This window comes from Callionymus lyra, chromosome 7, assembly GCF_982586985.1.
Source record: "Callionymus lyra chromosome 7, fCalLyr1.hap1.1, whole genome shotgun sequence".
In the NCBI taxonomy this organism is placed as follows: domain Eukaryota; kingdom Metazoa; phylum Chordata; class Actinopteri; order Syngnathiformes; family Callionymidae; genus Callionymus; species Callionymus lyra.
The window spans coordinates 7,057,831-7,074,270 of NC_141824.1; the positions used below are offsets into that span (position 1 = coordinate 7,057,831).

General features: G+C 35.1%; 2 protein-coding genes across 2 annotated transcripts in view; one reads left to right on the top strand and one right to left on the bottom strand.

The window, feature by feature from the left end:
- The window catches only part of mfrp (membrane frizzled-related protein), a 13,148-nt gene extending 6,403 nt beyond the window's left edge, over positions 1 to 6,745 (top strand). Inside the window, exons 10-13 of the mRNA XM_087795808.1 lie at positions 2,485 to 2,615; positions 5,022 to 5,156; positions 6,333 to 6,460; positions 6,521 to 6,745. Of these exons, the coding sequence (XP_087651934.1) occupies positions 2,485 to 2,615; positions 5,022 to 5,156; positions 6,333 to 6,460; positions 6,521 to 6,745 (619 nt within the window). The remainder of the gene's footprint in view (positions 1 to 2,484; positions 2,616 to 5,021; positions 5,157 to 6,332; positions 6,461 to 6,520) is intronic.
- Positions 6,746 to 8,113: 1,368 nt separating this feature from the next.
- Positions 8,114 to 15,411, bottom strand: nudt8 (nudix hydrolase 8). The gene is made up of 5 exons (XM_087795790.1): positions 15,314 to 15,411; positions 12,885 to 13,436; positions 11,428 to 11,560; positions 10,345 to 10,422; positions 8,114 to 8,449 (listed from the first exon to the last, which is right to left on the bottom strand). Coding segments are annotated over exons 1-5 (951 nt in total). The 5' UTR covers positions 15,316 to 15,411; the 3' UTR covers positions 8,114 to 8,263.
- Positions 15,412 to 16,440: the final 1,029 nt, after the last annotated feature.

Here is a 16,440-nt window from a genome sequence, read left to right on the forward strand (position 1 = left end):
AAACATTGTTGGGATTTATGTTTGGATTGAAATATCTTTTCTTTTTTTTTTTTAATTTATTTTATTTATTATTATTATTTAAAAAAATATATACAGTATATTTTAGCAACTTTTTTATATTTAATTTTTTAATCATGTTTATTTTCCTTTTTTCTCACTAAAGCATTTTCTTTGTCATTGAATTGTTTTGGATTGAATTATTTTTTTTGTAATTGAAAAGATTTAATTTATTGTTATTATTATTATTATTATTTTTAATTATTTTAGCAACTTTTTTATGTTTAATTTTTTAATCATGTTTTTAATTCTTTTTTCTCATTGAATTTTGGTGATTGAAGCCACTTTGTTTAGATTGAAACTTTTTCTTTAATTGAAATAATTGTATTAATTATTATTATTATTATTATCTATTTTAGCAACTTTTTTACATATTTATTTTTTAATCTTGCTTTTATTTCCTTTTTCTCATTAAAGCATTTTCTTTTGTCATTGAATTTTTTTGGAAATTAATTATTTTTTTTAGATTGAAACTTTTTTTGATTGAAATTATTTTATTTATTATTATTATTATCTATTTTAGCAACTTTTTTACATTTATTATTTAATCTTGTTTTTATTTCCTTTTTGTCATTGAAGCAATTTTTTTGTCATTTTGTGATTGAAGCCACTTTTTTTAGATGCAACTTTTTCTTTAATTGAAATTATTTGTATTTATTATTATTATTATTGTTATTATTATTATTATCTATTTTAGCAACTTTTTTTTTACATTAATTATTAAATCTTGTTTTTATTCCTTTTTTTTCCTTTGTTTTATTTAATTTTTTTTGTAGATTGAAACTTTTTTTTTCAATAGAAATTATTTTTATTATTATTATCTATTTTATTGTTTGTATTGAAACAACTTGTGTTTAGTTTGAAGCAAGTTATTATTAATTGAATAATAAAGAAACAAATCTACGTTAGTATCAAGTAATTTAATAATATAATGACGTCACATGTAGAAAGGAGATGTAGATCTTCATGGAGTCATGTTGGAATCACTTGGTTCCTCCTCAGGTTCTGCAGCACCTCCTCCCCTCCGGTCCTGACCTCCTCTTTAATATAATGATGTCACATGTTAGAAACCAGATGTAGATCTTCATGGAGTCATGTTGGAATCACTTGGTTCCTCCTCAGGTTCTGCAGCACCTCCTCCCCTCCGGTCCTGACCTCCTCTTTAATATAATGATGTCACATGTAGAAAGGAGATGTAGATCTTCATGGAGTCATGTTGGAATCACTTGGTTCCTCCTCAGGTTCTGCAGCACCTCCTCCCCTCCGGTCCTGACCTCCTCTTTAATATAATGATGTCACATGTAGAAAGGAGATGAAGATCTTCATGGAGTCATGTTGGAATCACTTGGTTCCTCCTCAGGTTCTGCAGCACCTCCTCCCCTCCGGTCCTGACCTCCTCTTTAATATAATGATGTCACATGTAGAAAGGAGATGTAGATCTTCATGGAGTCATGTTGGAACCACTTGGTTCCTCCTCAGGTTCTGCAGCACCTCCTCCCCTCCGGTCCTGACCTCCTCTTTAATATAATGACGTCACATGTTAGAAACCAGATGTAGATCTTCATGGAGTCATGTTGGAACCACTTGGTTCCTCCTCAGGTTCTGCAGCACCTCCTCCCCTCCGGTCCTGACCTCCTCTTTAATATAATGATGTCACATGTAGAAAGGATATGTAGATCTTCATGGAGTCATGTTGGAACCACTTGGTTCCTCCTCAGGTTCTGCAGCACCTCCTCTCCTCCGGTCCTGACCTCCTCTTTAATATAATGATGTCACATGTAGAAAGGAGATGTAGATCTTCATGGAGTCATGTTGGAATCACTTGGTTCCTCCTCGGGTTCTGCAGCACCTCCTCCCCTCCGGTCCTGACCTCCTCTTTAATATAATGATGTCACATGTAGAAAGGAGATGTAGATCTTCATGGAGTCATGTTGGAACCACTTGGTTCCTCCTCAGGTTCTGCAGCACCTCCTCCCCTCCGGTCCTGACCTCCTCTTTAATATAATGATGTCACATGTAGAAAGGAGATGTAGATCTTCATGGAGTCATGTTGGAATCACTTGGTTCCTCCTCAGGTTCTGCAGCACCTCCTCCCCTCCGGTCCTGACCTCCTCTTTAATATAATGATGTCACATGTAGAAAGGAGATGTAGATCTTCATGGAGTCATGTTGGAATCACTTGGTTCCTCCTCAGGTTCTGCAGCACCTCCTCCCCTCCGGTCCTGACCTCCTCTTTAATATAATGATGTCACATGTAGAAAGGAGATGAAGATCTTCATGGAGTCATGTTGGAATCACTCCTCCACAGGTTCTGCAGCACCTCCTCCCCTCCGGTCCTGACCTCCTCTTTAATATAATGATGTCACATGTAGAAAGGAGATGAAGATCTTCATGGAGTCATGTTGGAATCACTTGGTTCCTCCACAGGTTCTGCAGCACCTCCTCCCCTCCGGTCCTGACCTCCTCCGGGCCTCACATGACGGTGATGTTCGTGGCCGACGAGGGCGTCGCCGACAGCGGCTTCAACGCCACGTACGAGGCCGTGTCCACGCTGGACCGTGAGTGTGAACCCAAGCTGAGCCTCAAATCACATACTTGCTACTCAGGGATAGTATTTCTAGTGCGTCTCAATTCTTAGTATGTGAATGTAGTGCTTCATACACACTAGATTGTCATTAAAACACACACAAAACTGAGTTTGTAATGGACTTTCTACACTAAACTACTCCATCTTAGTGACGTTGACGTTGTAAATGGAAGTATATAATATATATATATATATATATATATATATATATATATATATATTATATACTTACAAGTGTATTTTCTGTATATAATTACAAGTGTATTTTCAGCAGCAGTTACAAGTGTATTTTCAGCTGCAGTATATATAGTATAGTATATAGTATAGTATACTAGTATATAGTATATATATATATATATACTCACAAGTGTATTTTCAGCAGCAGCAGCAGTTACAAGTGTATTTTAAGCATCAGTATATATATATATATATATATATTTATATACACACACTTACAAGTGTATTTTCAGCAGCAGTATATATATATATATATATTTATATATATATACACACTTACAAGTGTATTTTCAGCAGCAGTATATATATATATATATATATATATATACTTACAAGTGTATTTTCAGCAGCAGTATATATAAAGTATATATACATACTTACAAGTGTATTTTCAGCAGCAGTATATATACAGTATATATATATACTTACAAGTGTATTTTCAGCAGCAGTATATATATACTCAGCACCCTAAGGATCCCAGCTGCTACAGACCTGTGGCCTTGACATCCCACCTTATGAAGGCTCTGGAGCGGCTGGTCCTTAGTTACCTGAGTCCTCTGGTGCGCTCCTCCATGGATCCGTTGCAGTTTGCCTACCAACCTGACATCGGCGTGGAGGACGCCATCATCTTCCTTCTCCACCGAGCACTTTCTCACCTGGAGTCGCCTGGAAGCACTGTGAGGATCCTTTTCCTGGATCTAAGCAGTGCTTTCAACACCATTAGGTCTGACATCCTGAGGGACAAGCTGGAGCTGTCTGGAGCGGACACTCACCTCACGGACTGGATTGTGGACTACCTCACCAACCGTCCACAGTTCGCGAGGACCCGGGATGGTGTTTCAAAGACTGTACTGTGCAGTGTAGGGGTCCCCCAGGGAACAGTGTTAGCACCGTTCCTCTTTTCACTGTACACTGCAGACTTCCAACACCTGTCTCCCACCAGTCACCTGCAGAAGTTCTCGGACGACTCCGCCATCGTCGGCCTCATTAGGGTCGGGGATGACGGGCCGTACCGGGGACTTGTCCAGGACTTTGTTGACTGGTGCCTGGAAAACCACCTTCAGATCAACTCCAGCAAAACTAAGGAGTTGATTGTGGATTTCCGGCGGTGTCCCTCCATCTCCCCCTCACCACTGAACATCCAGGGACATTGGAGATTGTCACGACTTACAAGTTCCTGGGTGTTCACCTCAACAACCGCCTGGACTGGGTGGATAACACTGCTGCTCTTTATAAAAAAGGGCGGAGTAAACTCTACCTGCTCCGGAGGTTGAGGTCGTTTGGTGTCCGGGGGCCACTCCTGAAGTCATTCTATGACTCAGTAGTGGCCTCTGCCATCTTCAACGGTGTGGTCTGCTGGGGGAGCAGCATGACAGCAAAGGATAGGGCTAAACTGGACAGCCTTATTAGGAAGGCCGGTTACGTCCTAGGGCGCCCCCTGGATCCTGTGGAGGAAGTGTCTGGGAGGAGGATACGGAGCAAGCTAGGCTCCATGAGGAGGAACTTGTCTCACCCTCTCCAGCACACACTGAGGGCATTGAGGAGCTCCATCAGTGATAGGATGCTCCATCCCAGGTGTGTGAGGGAGAGGTACCACAGGTCCTTCCTCCTGCTGCCATCAGACTCCACAATAGCAACACACCAAGATAACTATTTAACTGCACCTCTTGTTATTTATGTAAATATGATTGTGTATATATTATATAGCGCAGATTTATTTCTTATTCTATTTAGATTTTCTTTTTTATTTCTGGGTGTTTTTATTTCTCTTGCTGTTGTTAAACCGAATTTCCCCTCGCGGGACAAATAAAGGTTTTCTGATTCTGATTCTGATATATACTTACAGGTGTATTTTCAGCAGCGGTAGGAGGATAAACACCTATTCGCTGCTGATACCGGCGTAAATATTTCGCCAATATTTCGTTTCTCATATTTTTTCTTCTTCCAAACTTGCGTCGATAGTGTTCCTACAGCTGCTGGAAATCATGGTTAAATAGTAGTAGAAGAAGAAGCTGTCGCATCATTTCCTGTTTCCAGTGTTTTGATTTGAGACATCTGTGGAGCAGTAGTTACTAGTTAGTACGTACACTATCCTGATGCACACTAACTTCGAGTGCACTAAGAGAAGGATGTGTTGCAGGCACCTGCGCTCCGGACCAGTTCAGCTGCTCCTCAGGCGAGTGTGTCCACGAGCGCTGGTTGTGCGACGGTTGGAACGACTGCTCTGACGGAGGCGACGAGCGAGGATGTGCAAACAGCAGCTTCCCTTCCTTCAGTGAGTCCTTGACACGTTCAAGGTTTAAAACCACGACAAAAAGACAAATATTAGTAACAAACAAAACTTTTTTTCAATCTCATTTTTGTCCGTCGTTCAGTTTATCAACATTTATTTGATATTTTGCTTTTCAGAGTTTAGAGTTATCTATAAAAGTTATCATTGTTTCACAATATTATTGACATTTTTTTGATTAACGCCACTTTTATTGATGATTGTTTTTTGATTTAAGACATTAATCACATTTGTTTTGCCTTTTATCAATTTTAAAGCAACTTGATTTAAAAAAAAAAATTGATTTATGCAACTTTTATTGATGATTGTTTTTACTAAACTAAAACTAAACTTTTTACTAAATGAATATTATTTTATTATCATAGCATTTTTACCATTTTACCACTTTTTTTTCATTTAATTTGTTTTTAATCAAAGCAACTTTTTCAGATTTAAAGGTTGAAACTTATATTTTTTTTAAATAATTTAATAATTTAATTATAGAGAATCCAACTCAATGCTGGTGCTTTATTATCCTCAGTCATAGACGTAATGTCTGCTGCCATCTAGAGGCCGGATGTTTTAATTGTAACACAAATAGGAACAAACACCGTGAATATTTTGATTTTACATTTAAAAACATATATTATTTTACATCTTCTTTATTGAAATATAAATTATAAAAGAACTATGATAGAATATATATATATATATATATGTATATATATATATATATATATATATATATATATATACTGTATATATATACTGTATATATATATATATACACTATATACTGTTTACATGAATAAAAATGTAAATATATATATATTCTTGTGTATGTTCTGTTGCGTGGGTTTACTCCGGACACTCTGGTTTCCTCCCACAGTCCACAAACATACAGAGGTTGATTGAGAACTTTGGGAAAATTTTGGGTAGGTATGAGTGTGTGTGTGAATGGTTGTCTGTCTTTGTGTGTCCTGCGACAGACTGGCGTCCTGTCCAGGGTGTCCCCTGCCTCTCACCCTATGATACTGGGATAGACTCCAGTCTCCCCGCGACCCCCACAAGGGATAAAGCGGTAGAGAGTGAATGAATGAATGCTGTGTTACATAGTAACTGTGACAGGTTCAAGTGAGTGGTTGTCACCTCGTGTCGTCACTCCCATCCTTGTGTGCGAAGCGTCGTCCTGCGAGCCGGTGGAGGTGGACATGTGTCGCGGCCTCAGCTACAACCTCACCTCCTTCCCTAACATCTGGTTGTCCATCTCGGACCAGAGAGAAGCCGCTCTGCTCCTCAGGCAGTACCGGGTGAGTCCTCTCCTTCCCCCCGCGACACCACGACCTCTCCTGACCTCAGTCTTCCCTCAGGTCCTCATGGAGATGTCTTGCTTCGAGCCCCTGCGGAGGCTGGTGTGCGGCATGTTCCTTCCCCAGTGCAGCCACCAGGGCGGCGTCCTGCAGCCGTGCCGCTCCGTGTGCTCGTGGGCGGAGCAGCAGTGCAGCCTCTCGCTGGACCTGCTGACCTTCAGCTGGCCCTTCAACTGCCACCTCCTGCCGGACTCGCGAGACCCCATGGAGTGTTCGCGGCCCTGAGGGTTTCTGGGAGAACCGTGTGACGCGTCACCACCACCAGGAGGCGACGTTCATGTGAAACGAGTTTAAAAAAATCCATGTTTAAAACACAACGTTATATGAAAGTTTATCAGTGTCATCGGAATATTAGTGGTTGAACATTTTTTAATGTTTGAAACTAAATGTTTTTCAAGCATTGAATTATTTTATTCGTTTTAAATCATTTAATTCAATAATTTGTATGTTGAAAGGTTACAATTACTTTTAAATAAATATTTAAAAATTCGAATTATTTCAAGTGAAATTATTCTAAATTCAATATATTTTTCACACCCTTTTGAAAATAATATTTAAAATAAATATTTTAAAAATGTAACGTATTCTAGTAGCACTATTACACAAACTAGTTTTTTCATATAGAATTAAGAAACTACTTTTTTTTAAATATTGGAATATTAAAACTGAGTAGATATTAAAAATATAAATATATATTTGAATATCAGACTATTAGATTTACTGTATATATATTCAATAAAAACTAATTCAACGTTTTAATATACAAATTATTGTATTAAAATATATATATTTTTAAGTAGCTACTACATCAAGATATTTGTTTTGAATTTAAAAGGCTATGAATTAAAAATATCTGAATTTAGAAACTTTATTTGGGGAAATATTGGAGTCAAAATATGTGTTTCACATGATTTGCTAAAAAGTTTGATCCAGTTTTTCGGTGCTCTGTTGGTTTTGTCTGGTGACTCTATTATACCAACATTTATATTAAGAATTTAAAAGACTACGAATTGTTGACATTTATTTTCCAATATTTGAAACTGTATGTATATATTTTTTTAAATATTCAAATAATTCATTTCAATTAAAAAAACAAACAATGATTGAATTCAAATATGAAATCCTTGAAAAACATAAATAAAAACTAAATAAACATGTAATTTTCTGATGACACTGATAAACGTACATATTTATGAAGTAACTCACCTTTAAATAAAGAGGTATTCTTGAAATAAATGCATGTTTTTGTTTCTTTTCCCGCCTACTTTACAGACTAGTGTGTATTTAACGACATTTAATGTGCTTTTAATATCATTTGTCATTTCATGTTATTTTAACAAAAGTTTTCGTTGTTTGCAAAAAGAGGTGAATCAGGTTCAAAACACATCTTTTTCCTCTTAAGATATGAACGAAAAAATGATCACGTCGCAAATTAGGAACAAAAATAATATAAATATTCAAACAATTCTTCATTCAAAACTCAATGTTCATCTAAAACAAATGTTGGCATTTGTTTAAATAAGTCAAAAAATGACAACTTTTCTTTACAAAAAACTTTGTAAATGTTGTAAATTGAAGCAGAAACAAGAAAAGTCAATTAAATAGTGTTTAATTGTATACAATCGTCAAATAAATAGCGATGGTTATCGACCTGAGGAAGTGATTTTATGAATTCAAAACGATCAACTGCTTGTTTTAAAAGGTTCACATGATACAGGGAATAATAAATGATATCCATGGATTCTACGAGGGCGTGATGAGCTTCAAGGTCTGGCTCAGAGCCACGGCTGTGAGACCCCAGACTTTGTGCTTCCCGTTGTGAAACACCGGGAGTGTGTGACTGTACTTGTCGCCGCGCCGGAAGTTTGTGTAACCGCGGTTCTGAGGGTCGCACAAGTGAGACAACGACAGAGTGAAGATCTCGTCGACCTGCAGCACAAGAGACAAGTTAGTCTTAGTTAGTTAGTGTGTTTATTCAACTGTGTTATTGTTTTTATTCAGTTATGTTACTGTGTGTTTTAGTCAATTAAGTTACTGTGTGTTTTTATTCAATTAAGTTACTGTGTGTTTTTATTCAATTAAGTTACTGTGTGTTTTTATTCAATTAAGTTACTGTGTGTTTTTATTCAATTATGTTACTGTGTGTTTTATTCAATTAAGTAACTGTGTGTTTTTATTCAATTAAGTTACTGTGTGTTTTTATTCAATTATGTTACTGTGTGTTTTATTCAATTATGTTACTGTGTGTTTTTATTCAATTATGTTACTGTGTGTTTTATTCAATTATGTTACTGTGTGTTTTATTCAATTAAGTTACTGTGTGTTTTTATTCAATTAAGTTACTGTGTTTTTATTCAATTAAGTTACTGTGTGTTTTTATTCAATTAAGTTACTGTGTGTTTTTATTCAATTAAGTTACTGTGTTTTTATTCAATTAAGTAACTGTGTGTTTTTATTCAATTAAGTTACTTTGTGTTTTTATTTTGTGTTTTTATTCAATTAAGTTACTGTGTTTTTATTCAATTAAGTAACTGTGTTTTTATTCAATTAAGTTACTGTGTGTTTTTATTCAATTAAGTTACTGTGTGTTTTTATTCAATTCAGTTACTGTGTGTTTAATTCAATTAAGTTACTGTGTGTTTCATTCAATTAAGTTACTGTGTGTTTTAGTCAATTAAGCTACTGTGTGTTTTTATTCAATTAAGTTACTGTGTGTTTTTATTCAATTAAGTTACTGTGTGTTTTTATTCAATTATGTTACTGTGTGTTTTATTCAATTAAGTTACTGTGTGTTTTTATTCAATTAAGTTACTGTGTGTTTTTATTCAATTAAGTTACTGTGTGTTTTTATTCAATTAAGTTACTGTGTGTTTTATTCAATTAAGTTACTGTGTGTTTTATTCAATTAAGTTACTGTGTGTTTTTATTCAATTAAGTTACTGTGTTTTTATTCAATTAAGTAACTGTGTGTTTTTATTCAATTAAGTTACTGTGTGTTTTTATTCAATTAAGTAACTGTGTGTTTTTATTCAATTAAGTTACCGTGTTTTTATTCAATTAAGTTACTGTGTGTTTCATTCAATTAAGTTACTTTGTATTTTTATTCAATTAAGTTACTGTGTGTTTTATTCAATTAAGTTACTGTGTGTTTTATTCAATTAAGTTACTGTGTGTTTTATTCAATTAAGTTACTGTGTGTTTTATTCAATTACGTTACTTTGTGTTTTATTCAATTAAGTTACTTTGTGTTTTTATTCAATTAAGTTACTGTGTGTTTTATTCAATTAAGTTACTTTGTATTTTTATTCAATTAAGTTACTGTGTGTTTTATTCAATTAAGTGACTGTGTGTTTTATTCAATTAAGTTACTGTGTTTTTCATTCAATTAAGTTACTGTGTGTTTTATTCAATTAAGTTACTTTGTGTTTTTATTCAATTAAGTAACTGTGTGTTTTTATTCAATTAAGTTACTGTGTTTTTATTCAATTAAGTTACTGTGTGTTTTTATTCAATTAAGTAACTGTGTGTTTTTATTCAATTAAGTAACTGTGTTTTTATTCAATTAAGTTACTGTGTTTTTATTCAATTAAGTTACTGTGTGTTTTTATTCAATTAAGTAACTGTGTGTTTTTATTCAATTAAGTTACCGTGTTTTTATTCAATTAAGTTACTGTGTGTTTCATTCAATTAAGTTACTTTGTATTTTTATTCAATTAAGTTACTGTGTGTTTTATTCAATTAAGTTACTGTGTGTTTTATTCAATTAAGTTACTGTGTGTTTTATTCAATTAAGTTACTGTGTGTTTTAGTTGCAGCTCAATCACCTCTCCAGGGTTTGGCCTCAAGCGCAGCTTCTCGATGGCACCAATATACGCCACAACAGGAGCCACTTGAGTTCCAGCCTGAGCACAGAAGATGAAAAATAACCTGTTTGAGTGACTTAGTGATTTAGAAAGATGAAATCTCGCTTTGTGTGACGTCAGGTCCACAAAAATTGTGCGTCACTTAATGGATGGAAAACTATGATTCGTGAAAAATGTGATGTTTCGATTTGAAAACAATTAAATGGTTGTTTTACAGATGCACGTTGATTCTATTAACACTTTAATGTCAAATTATTTTATTTTTTTTTACAATTTGCAATGTATCAAAAAGCTTTGAAAGTGAACTTTACTATTATTGCATTTATTTTACTGACCACTAGACACAACTAATGGATAACAGATGGATTCACACTGTCTTGTGAACATATTAGCGTTAATAAATGTAAGTTAATACTTTAGAACTAGTCTGTGTCGTCGGACAATTGACTGGTTAATAAAACATTTCAAAGTTTGAATTTTGTTTTTGAAATATTGTTGTTAATTAAGCCTTGAATTGTTTTTTTATTCAATAACTACTTTATTTTGAAAGGTTGAATTTATTTATTTTCATTAATTTAATTAAAAAAAAAAAAAGAAGTATATATTCCCCAAATGAATGATTTTTTTTACAGTTTGATACTTTTTTTTTAATGTTTTTTTTAATTGTTTCTTTTTCCAATTAAAATAAATGTTGTAAGTTCAACATTGTTTAATTTCTTAATGCATTTTTAATTCAAAATAAATAAGTTAGTATGATAGCGTAACTCGACCATCTCAAGAAAGTACTTGATCGTGTTCTTCTTCGTTGTTCATAAACAAAAACCAAAAGAAATAAAAAATAAACGTCTTAATATAGATATTATTGAGTGCAGTTATTCTTAAAAAATAATTGAATAAAGAAAGTTTAAACATTTTAATGTTTGACTTACTTCTACATAATACTCAATATTAAAGATAATCAATCTTACAGATGGTTCGATGCCATGTCTCACCAGTAGAGGGCGCACATGTTCAAATCCTCCTAATATAATGGGGGTCACTCACCCTGTCAGCGAGAGGCTTCAAGACGCCCCAGACTTGATCCGTGGTGACTGTGATTCCGATCTCTTCTCTGGCTTCTCGTACTGCAGTGGCTACGACGTCTTTATCAGCAGGGTCACACTTTCCTCCAGCAAAACTACAGAGACAGTGGGTGTGAGAAAATATACACTCATTTACCGCCATGTTTTTTTTAAGAATACTAGATTTATTTTCATTGGCTCTCCAATAATATTTTCCTTTATTTTTACCATAGTTATTTTGAGTTCATTTTAGTGTTGCAATTTAACTTATAAAAGCAGCTCGATGGCAGCGGTCATTATGCCTAAAGGAAGAATGAAATCCCCCATGATCCCACCCATTACTGAGGACGAGAGGATACAGTGTCTCCATCAGCTTTTAAAGCTGTTGTTTGGACATATTTTGGTTTGAAAACAAATGAAAGCAGTTATGACTTTGTCAAGAGTCATGTGGTCTGTAAATAAAAAACAAGTACTTGACAATACTACACATATATACTTGTTACTACACTATCACAACACCAGAGACAAGTACTCCACAATACTACACATATATCCTTGTTACTACACTATCACAACACCAGAGTCAAGTACTGGACAATACTACACATATATACTTGTTACTACACTATCACAACACCAGAGTCAAGTACTGGACAATACTACACATATATACTTGTTACTACACTATCACAACACCAGAGTCAAGTACTGGACAATACTACACATATATACTTGTTACTACACTATCACAACACCAGAGTTAAGTACTGGACAATACTACACATATATCCTCGTTACTACACTATCACAACACCAGAGTCAAGTACTGGACAATACTACACATATATACTTGTTACAACACTATCACAACACCAGAGTTAAGTACTGGACAATACTACACATATATCCTCGTTACTACACTATCACAACACCAGAGTCAAGTACTGGACAATACTACACATATATACTTGTTACTACACTATCACAACACCAGAGTTAAGTACTGGACAATACTACACATATATCCTCGTTACTACACTATCACAACACCAGAGTCAAGTACTGGACAATACTACACATATATCCTCGTTACTACACTATCACAACACCAGAGTTAAGTACTGGACAATACTACACATATATACTTGTTACTACACTATCACAACACCAGAGTCAAGTACTCGACAATACTACACATATATACTTGTAACTACACTATCCCAGACCTTTGACCTGGACTTGTTTGTCTTGGACTTGTTTGTCCTGCGAGTGCAACAGTCATAAGATGTCATCGATATTTAGTTTCCCCGTGAAGTCAGTCGGTAAAAGATGCAAAAGTGTTTCATAATATATCGTTTTGTGAGACGAGCGTCTCACTACAGCCCTAAGACACGACACAAAACACAGAGAACGTGAGATGTCTCTTGAATAAAAACCCACCTGACGTCTCCCTTGTGTCTGCCCTTCAGCTGACTGGACCTCAGGGTGAAGAGAAACGCCGGCTCTTCTCCGACGCAGCAGAGCGTGACCAGGATGGAGGCCGGTCTCCCCGGACCCGCCTTGTCGTACAGTCCGAGGTTCGGCTCCAGCGTCCGTCGACACCTGCTCTCGTTCTCCAGGGAGAGGAAGTCGCTCCAGGTGCTGCTCAGGTGAGGCGCCGCCTGGTGGACGCACCTGCTCTGATGAAGGCCCGTCGCGACGTTACAACACGTCCACGGAGTTTTGTCCAAATGGGTTTCTGTGGGTCGAAGAAAGGCTCGGCTGCGATGAGGCGTCACGTTTGAGAGGGAAGTCGTGCTTTTACGAGACGTGGACACGAGCGTGGGCTCGGGAGTCGAGTCGCGATCCCGGGAAACATCTCGTGAAGTAGAAACAGTCTTTGTTCCATTCTTTGGTTGCAACGACGCCCAGCCCGTCCAATGCTGCGCCTCCTTTAAACATCCTGTAGGAGGCAGCAGTGGCCTCGACAGGAACCGATGACACCCAAACATCCTGTCAAAAGAAAGGGACAGTTTGAATTATGGGTAAAATAAAAAATATCACAATACACCCGTGTATCCATATGTTTCATGATGTGACGATATTCAACAGCACTGTTTTTTTTGTTTTTTTCTTTGCTTTAAATCCCTTTGTTTAGGTCAAAGTTCAAGTTAATTGTTATTTAATGGTTAACATTTCAATCGAGTGTTTGTAAAATTAAATAATTCAATTTAAATATTATTATTATTATTCACAATTAACATGCATTATTTTACGTTTGTTTTGCAAATATTCTTCCGGCTGCTAGATGACTTTAATCCTGTAAAATTCCAGTGATGACTGAGGACGAGAGGATACAGTGAGTCCAGCAACTTTTAAAGCTGATGTTTGGACATATTTTGGTTTGAAAACAAATGAAAGCAGTTACGACTTTGTCAAGAATCATGTGGTCTGTAAATACTACAACACCAGAGTCAAGTACTGGACAATACTACAACACCAGATTCTGACACAAATGCAACAAAACAAACAAAAGATTTTTTAATTTTTTTCAAGTACCGGACAATACTACACATATATCCTTGTTACTACACTATCACTATATATCACCAGAGTCAAGTACTATACAATACTACAAATATATACTTGTTACTACACTATCACATCACCAGAGTCAAGTACTATACAATACTACACATATGTACTTGTTACAACACTATCACAACACCAGAGTCAAGTACTGGACAATACTACACATATATACTTGTTACTACACTATCACATCACCAGAGTCAAGTACTATACAATACTACACATATATACTTGTTACTATACTATCACAACACCAGAGTCAAGTACTATACAATACTACACATATATACTTGTTACTACACTAACACATCACCAGAGTCAAGTACTATACAATACTACACATATATACTTGTTACTACACTATCACAACACCAGAGTCAAGTACTGGACAATACTACACATATATCCTTGTTACTACACTATCACATCACCAGAGTCAAGTACTATACAATACTACACATATATACTTGTTACTATACTATCACAACACCAGAGTCAAGTACTGGACAATACTACACATATATCCTTGTTACTACACTATCACAACACCAGAGTCAAGTACTGGACAATACTACACATATATACTTGTTACTACACTATCACAACACCAGAGTCAAGTACTGGACAATACTACACATATATACTTGTTACTACACTATCACAACACCAGAGTCAAGTACTGGACAATACTACACATATATCAATGTTACTACAGTATAACGATATATCGTATCGTTCTCTCTGTATCTTGATACATATCAAAAACACCAGATTCTTGACAAAACAAACCCCTAAATATAAATAATAGAATATAGATTATGAAAGAAGTCTATGCTGTAAAAGTTAACAAAAGACATCTTATTTAAAATATATTCCTGATCAAGCTTGGAAATAAAAAACAAAATGACTTTCATTAAAACTACTACAACAATCTACAGAATACAAACAAAAAATAACAAACTTTTAAGTACGCAAAACAAGTGGATTGTTTTGGTTTATTATTGGAAAAGTAAGTCGGAAGGAACCGCGCTGACCTCCAGACAAAGACCTACTAGTTCAGCAACTGGACCTTTTTATTCTCATTTGTTTATCATACTTTGGTTGTTTAACGCAACATAAGTGACATCTTTTATTATTGTCGGCTGACACGCTAACCCGAGCAATACTTCTCAAAATATAGTGTTAAAATCGAATAACAGACTCTTAAAGGTCTAATTTAAACTCGCATTTGTTGCAAACCCGCTGTCTCCATGTGTTAGGAATCGACAATTTAAAAAAAAAGTGGGGATAAAACTTACATTTCGAAGCCGGGAAACTAGCAGCTAGCTTACCCCACAGCTAGCTTAGCCACCAGCAGCAGCAGCAGGATACTTCCTGAGCTACGTCATCAACCCCCGCCGTCCCAATACCAACAATAAAATCCAGTGTTACAGGTATTTCTAGAATATCCATTTTTATTTGTTTAGGTTTCCGTGGATCAACACCAGCTCTTAAACTAAAAAAACATTTCTCATTCAGAAACTTATCAGGTGACACGTGACGTCACCGGTAGAACTTCTCGAACAGCGACATATTTGTTTGTATAAAAGAAATGAAGTCAAACAATTAGAATAGAAATTAAGGAAAATAGGGTAAAAATATCGGGGAGAAGAAAGAAATGGTAGATGGCAATAGTAATACAGAAGCCAATCGTAAATATAAAGGCAACAACAAGTACCAGAAGAGTAGAAACTATTTTTAATTTTACACAAATTTATAATAATAATAATAATAATCTCTATTTATATAGCACCTTTCTACACACATAATTAAAAAAAAACCACAATATTATTTCCAAAAACGGTATCAATACCTTTTCACGTGGGTTTAGAATAGTGGCAGAGTAAATTGGCAGTGAACAAAAAAAAAATCTATATTGGAAAACGTAGAAAAATGAGCAGCCAAAATGTCAAATAAATATATTACTTTTTATTAACATCCAAAATTATTTTTTTTACAGCCAATATTTTTTTCCTCTGCCAGTTTAAATTGGCTCCTTGCTAAGCACATAGTTTAAGAAGTTAATACATCGTGAACAGTGACTGTTTAGTACACCTGGAATGAGAAATAACTGGTAAATGGTTTGACAGATACTAAAACAAATTTTACAAATTAAGAAACAACAAAACCCAGGAGAGAAAATAAGTATTTTAAGGCAAAACTTTGGAAAAAAATAAATATAAAAGAACAAATAATAAGTGGATGTCAAGAATACAGAGAAGAAGAAAAACATTAATTATAAGGAAGATCAATTTAAATTCAAAAGATAATATAAATTCCAGTGAGAAATGTTACTATCTTGGGCGAACTAAATTAGTTTAGAGAATATAGAAAATGGCTACTTGTGTGTTTAATTTACCATACTTAATTTTTGTAAAAATAACTT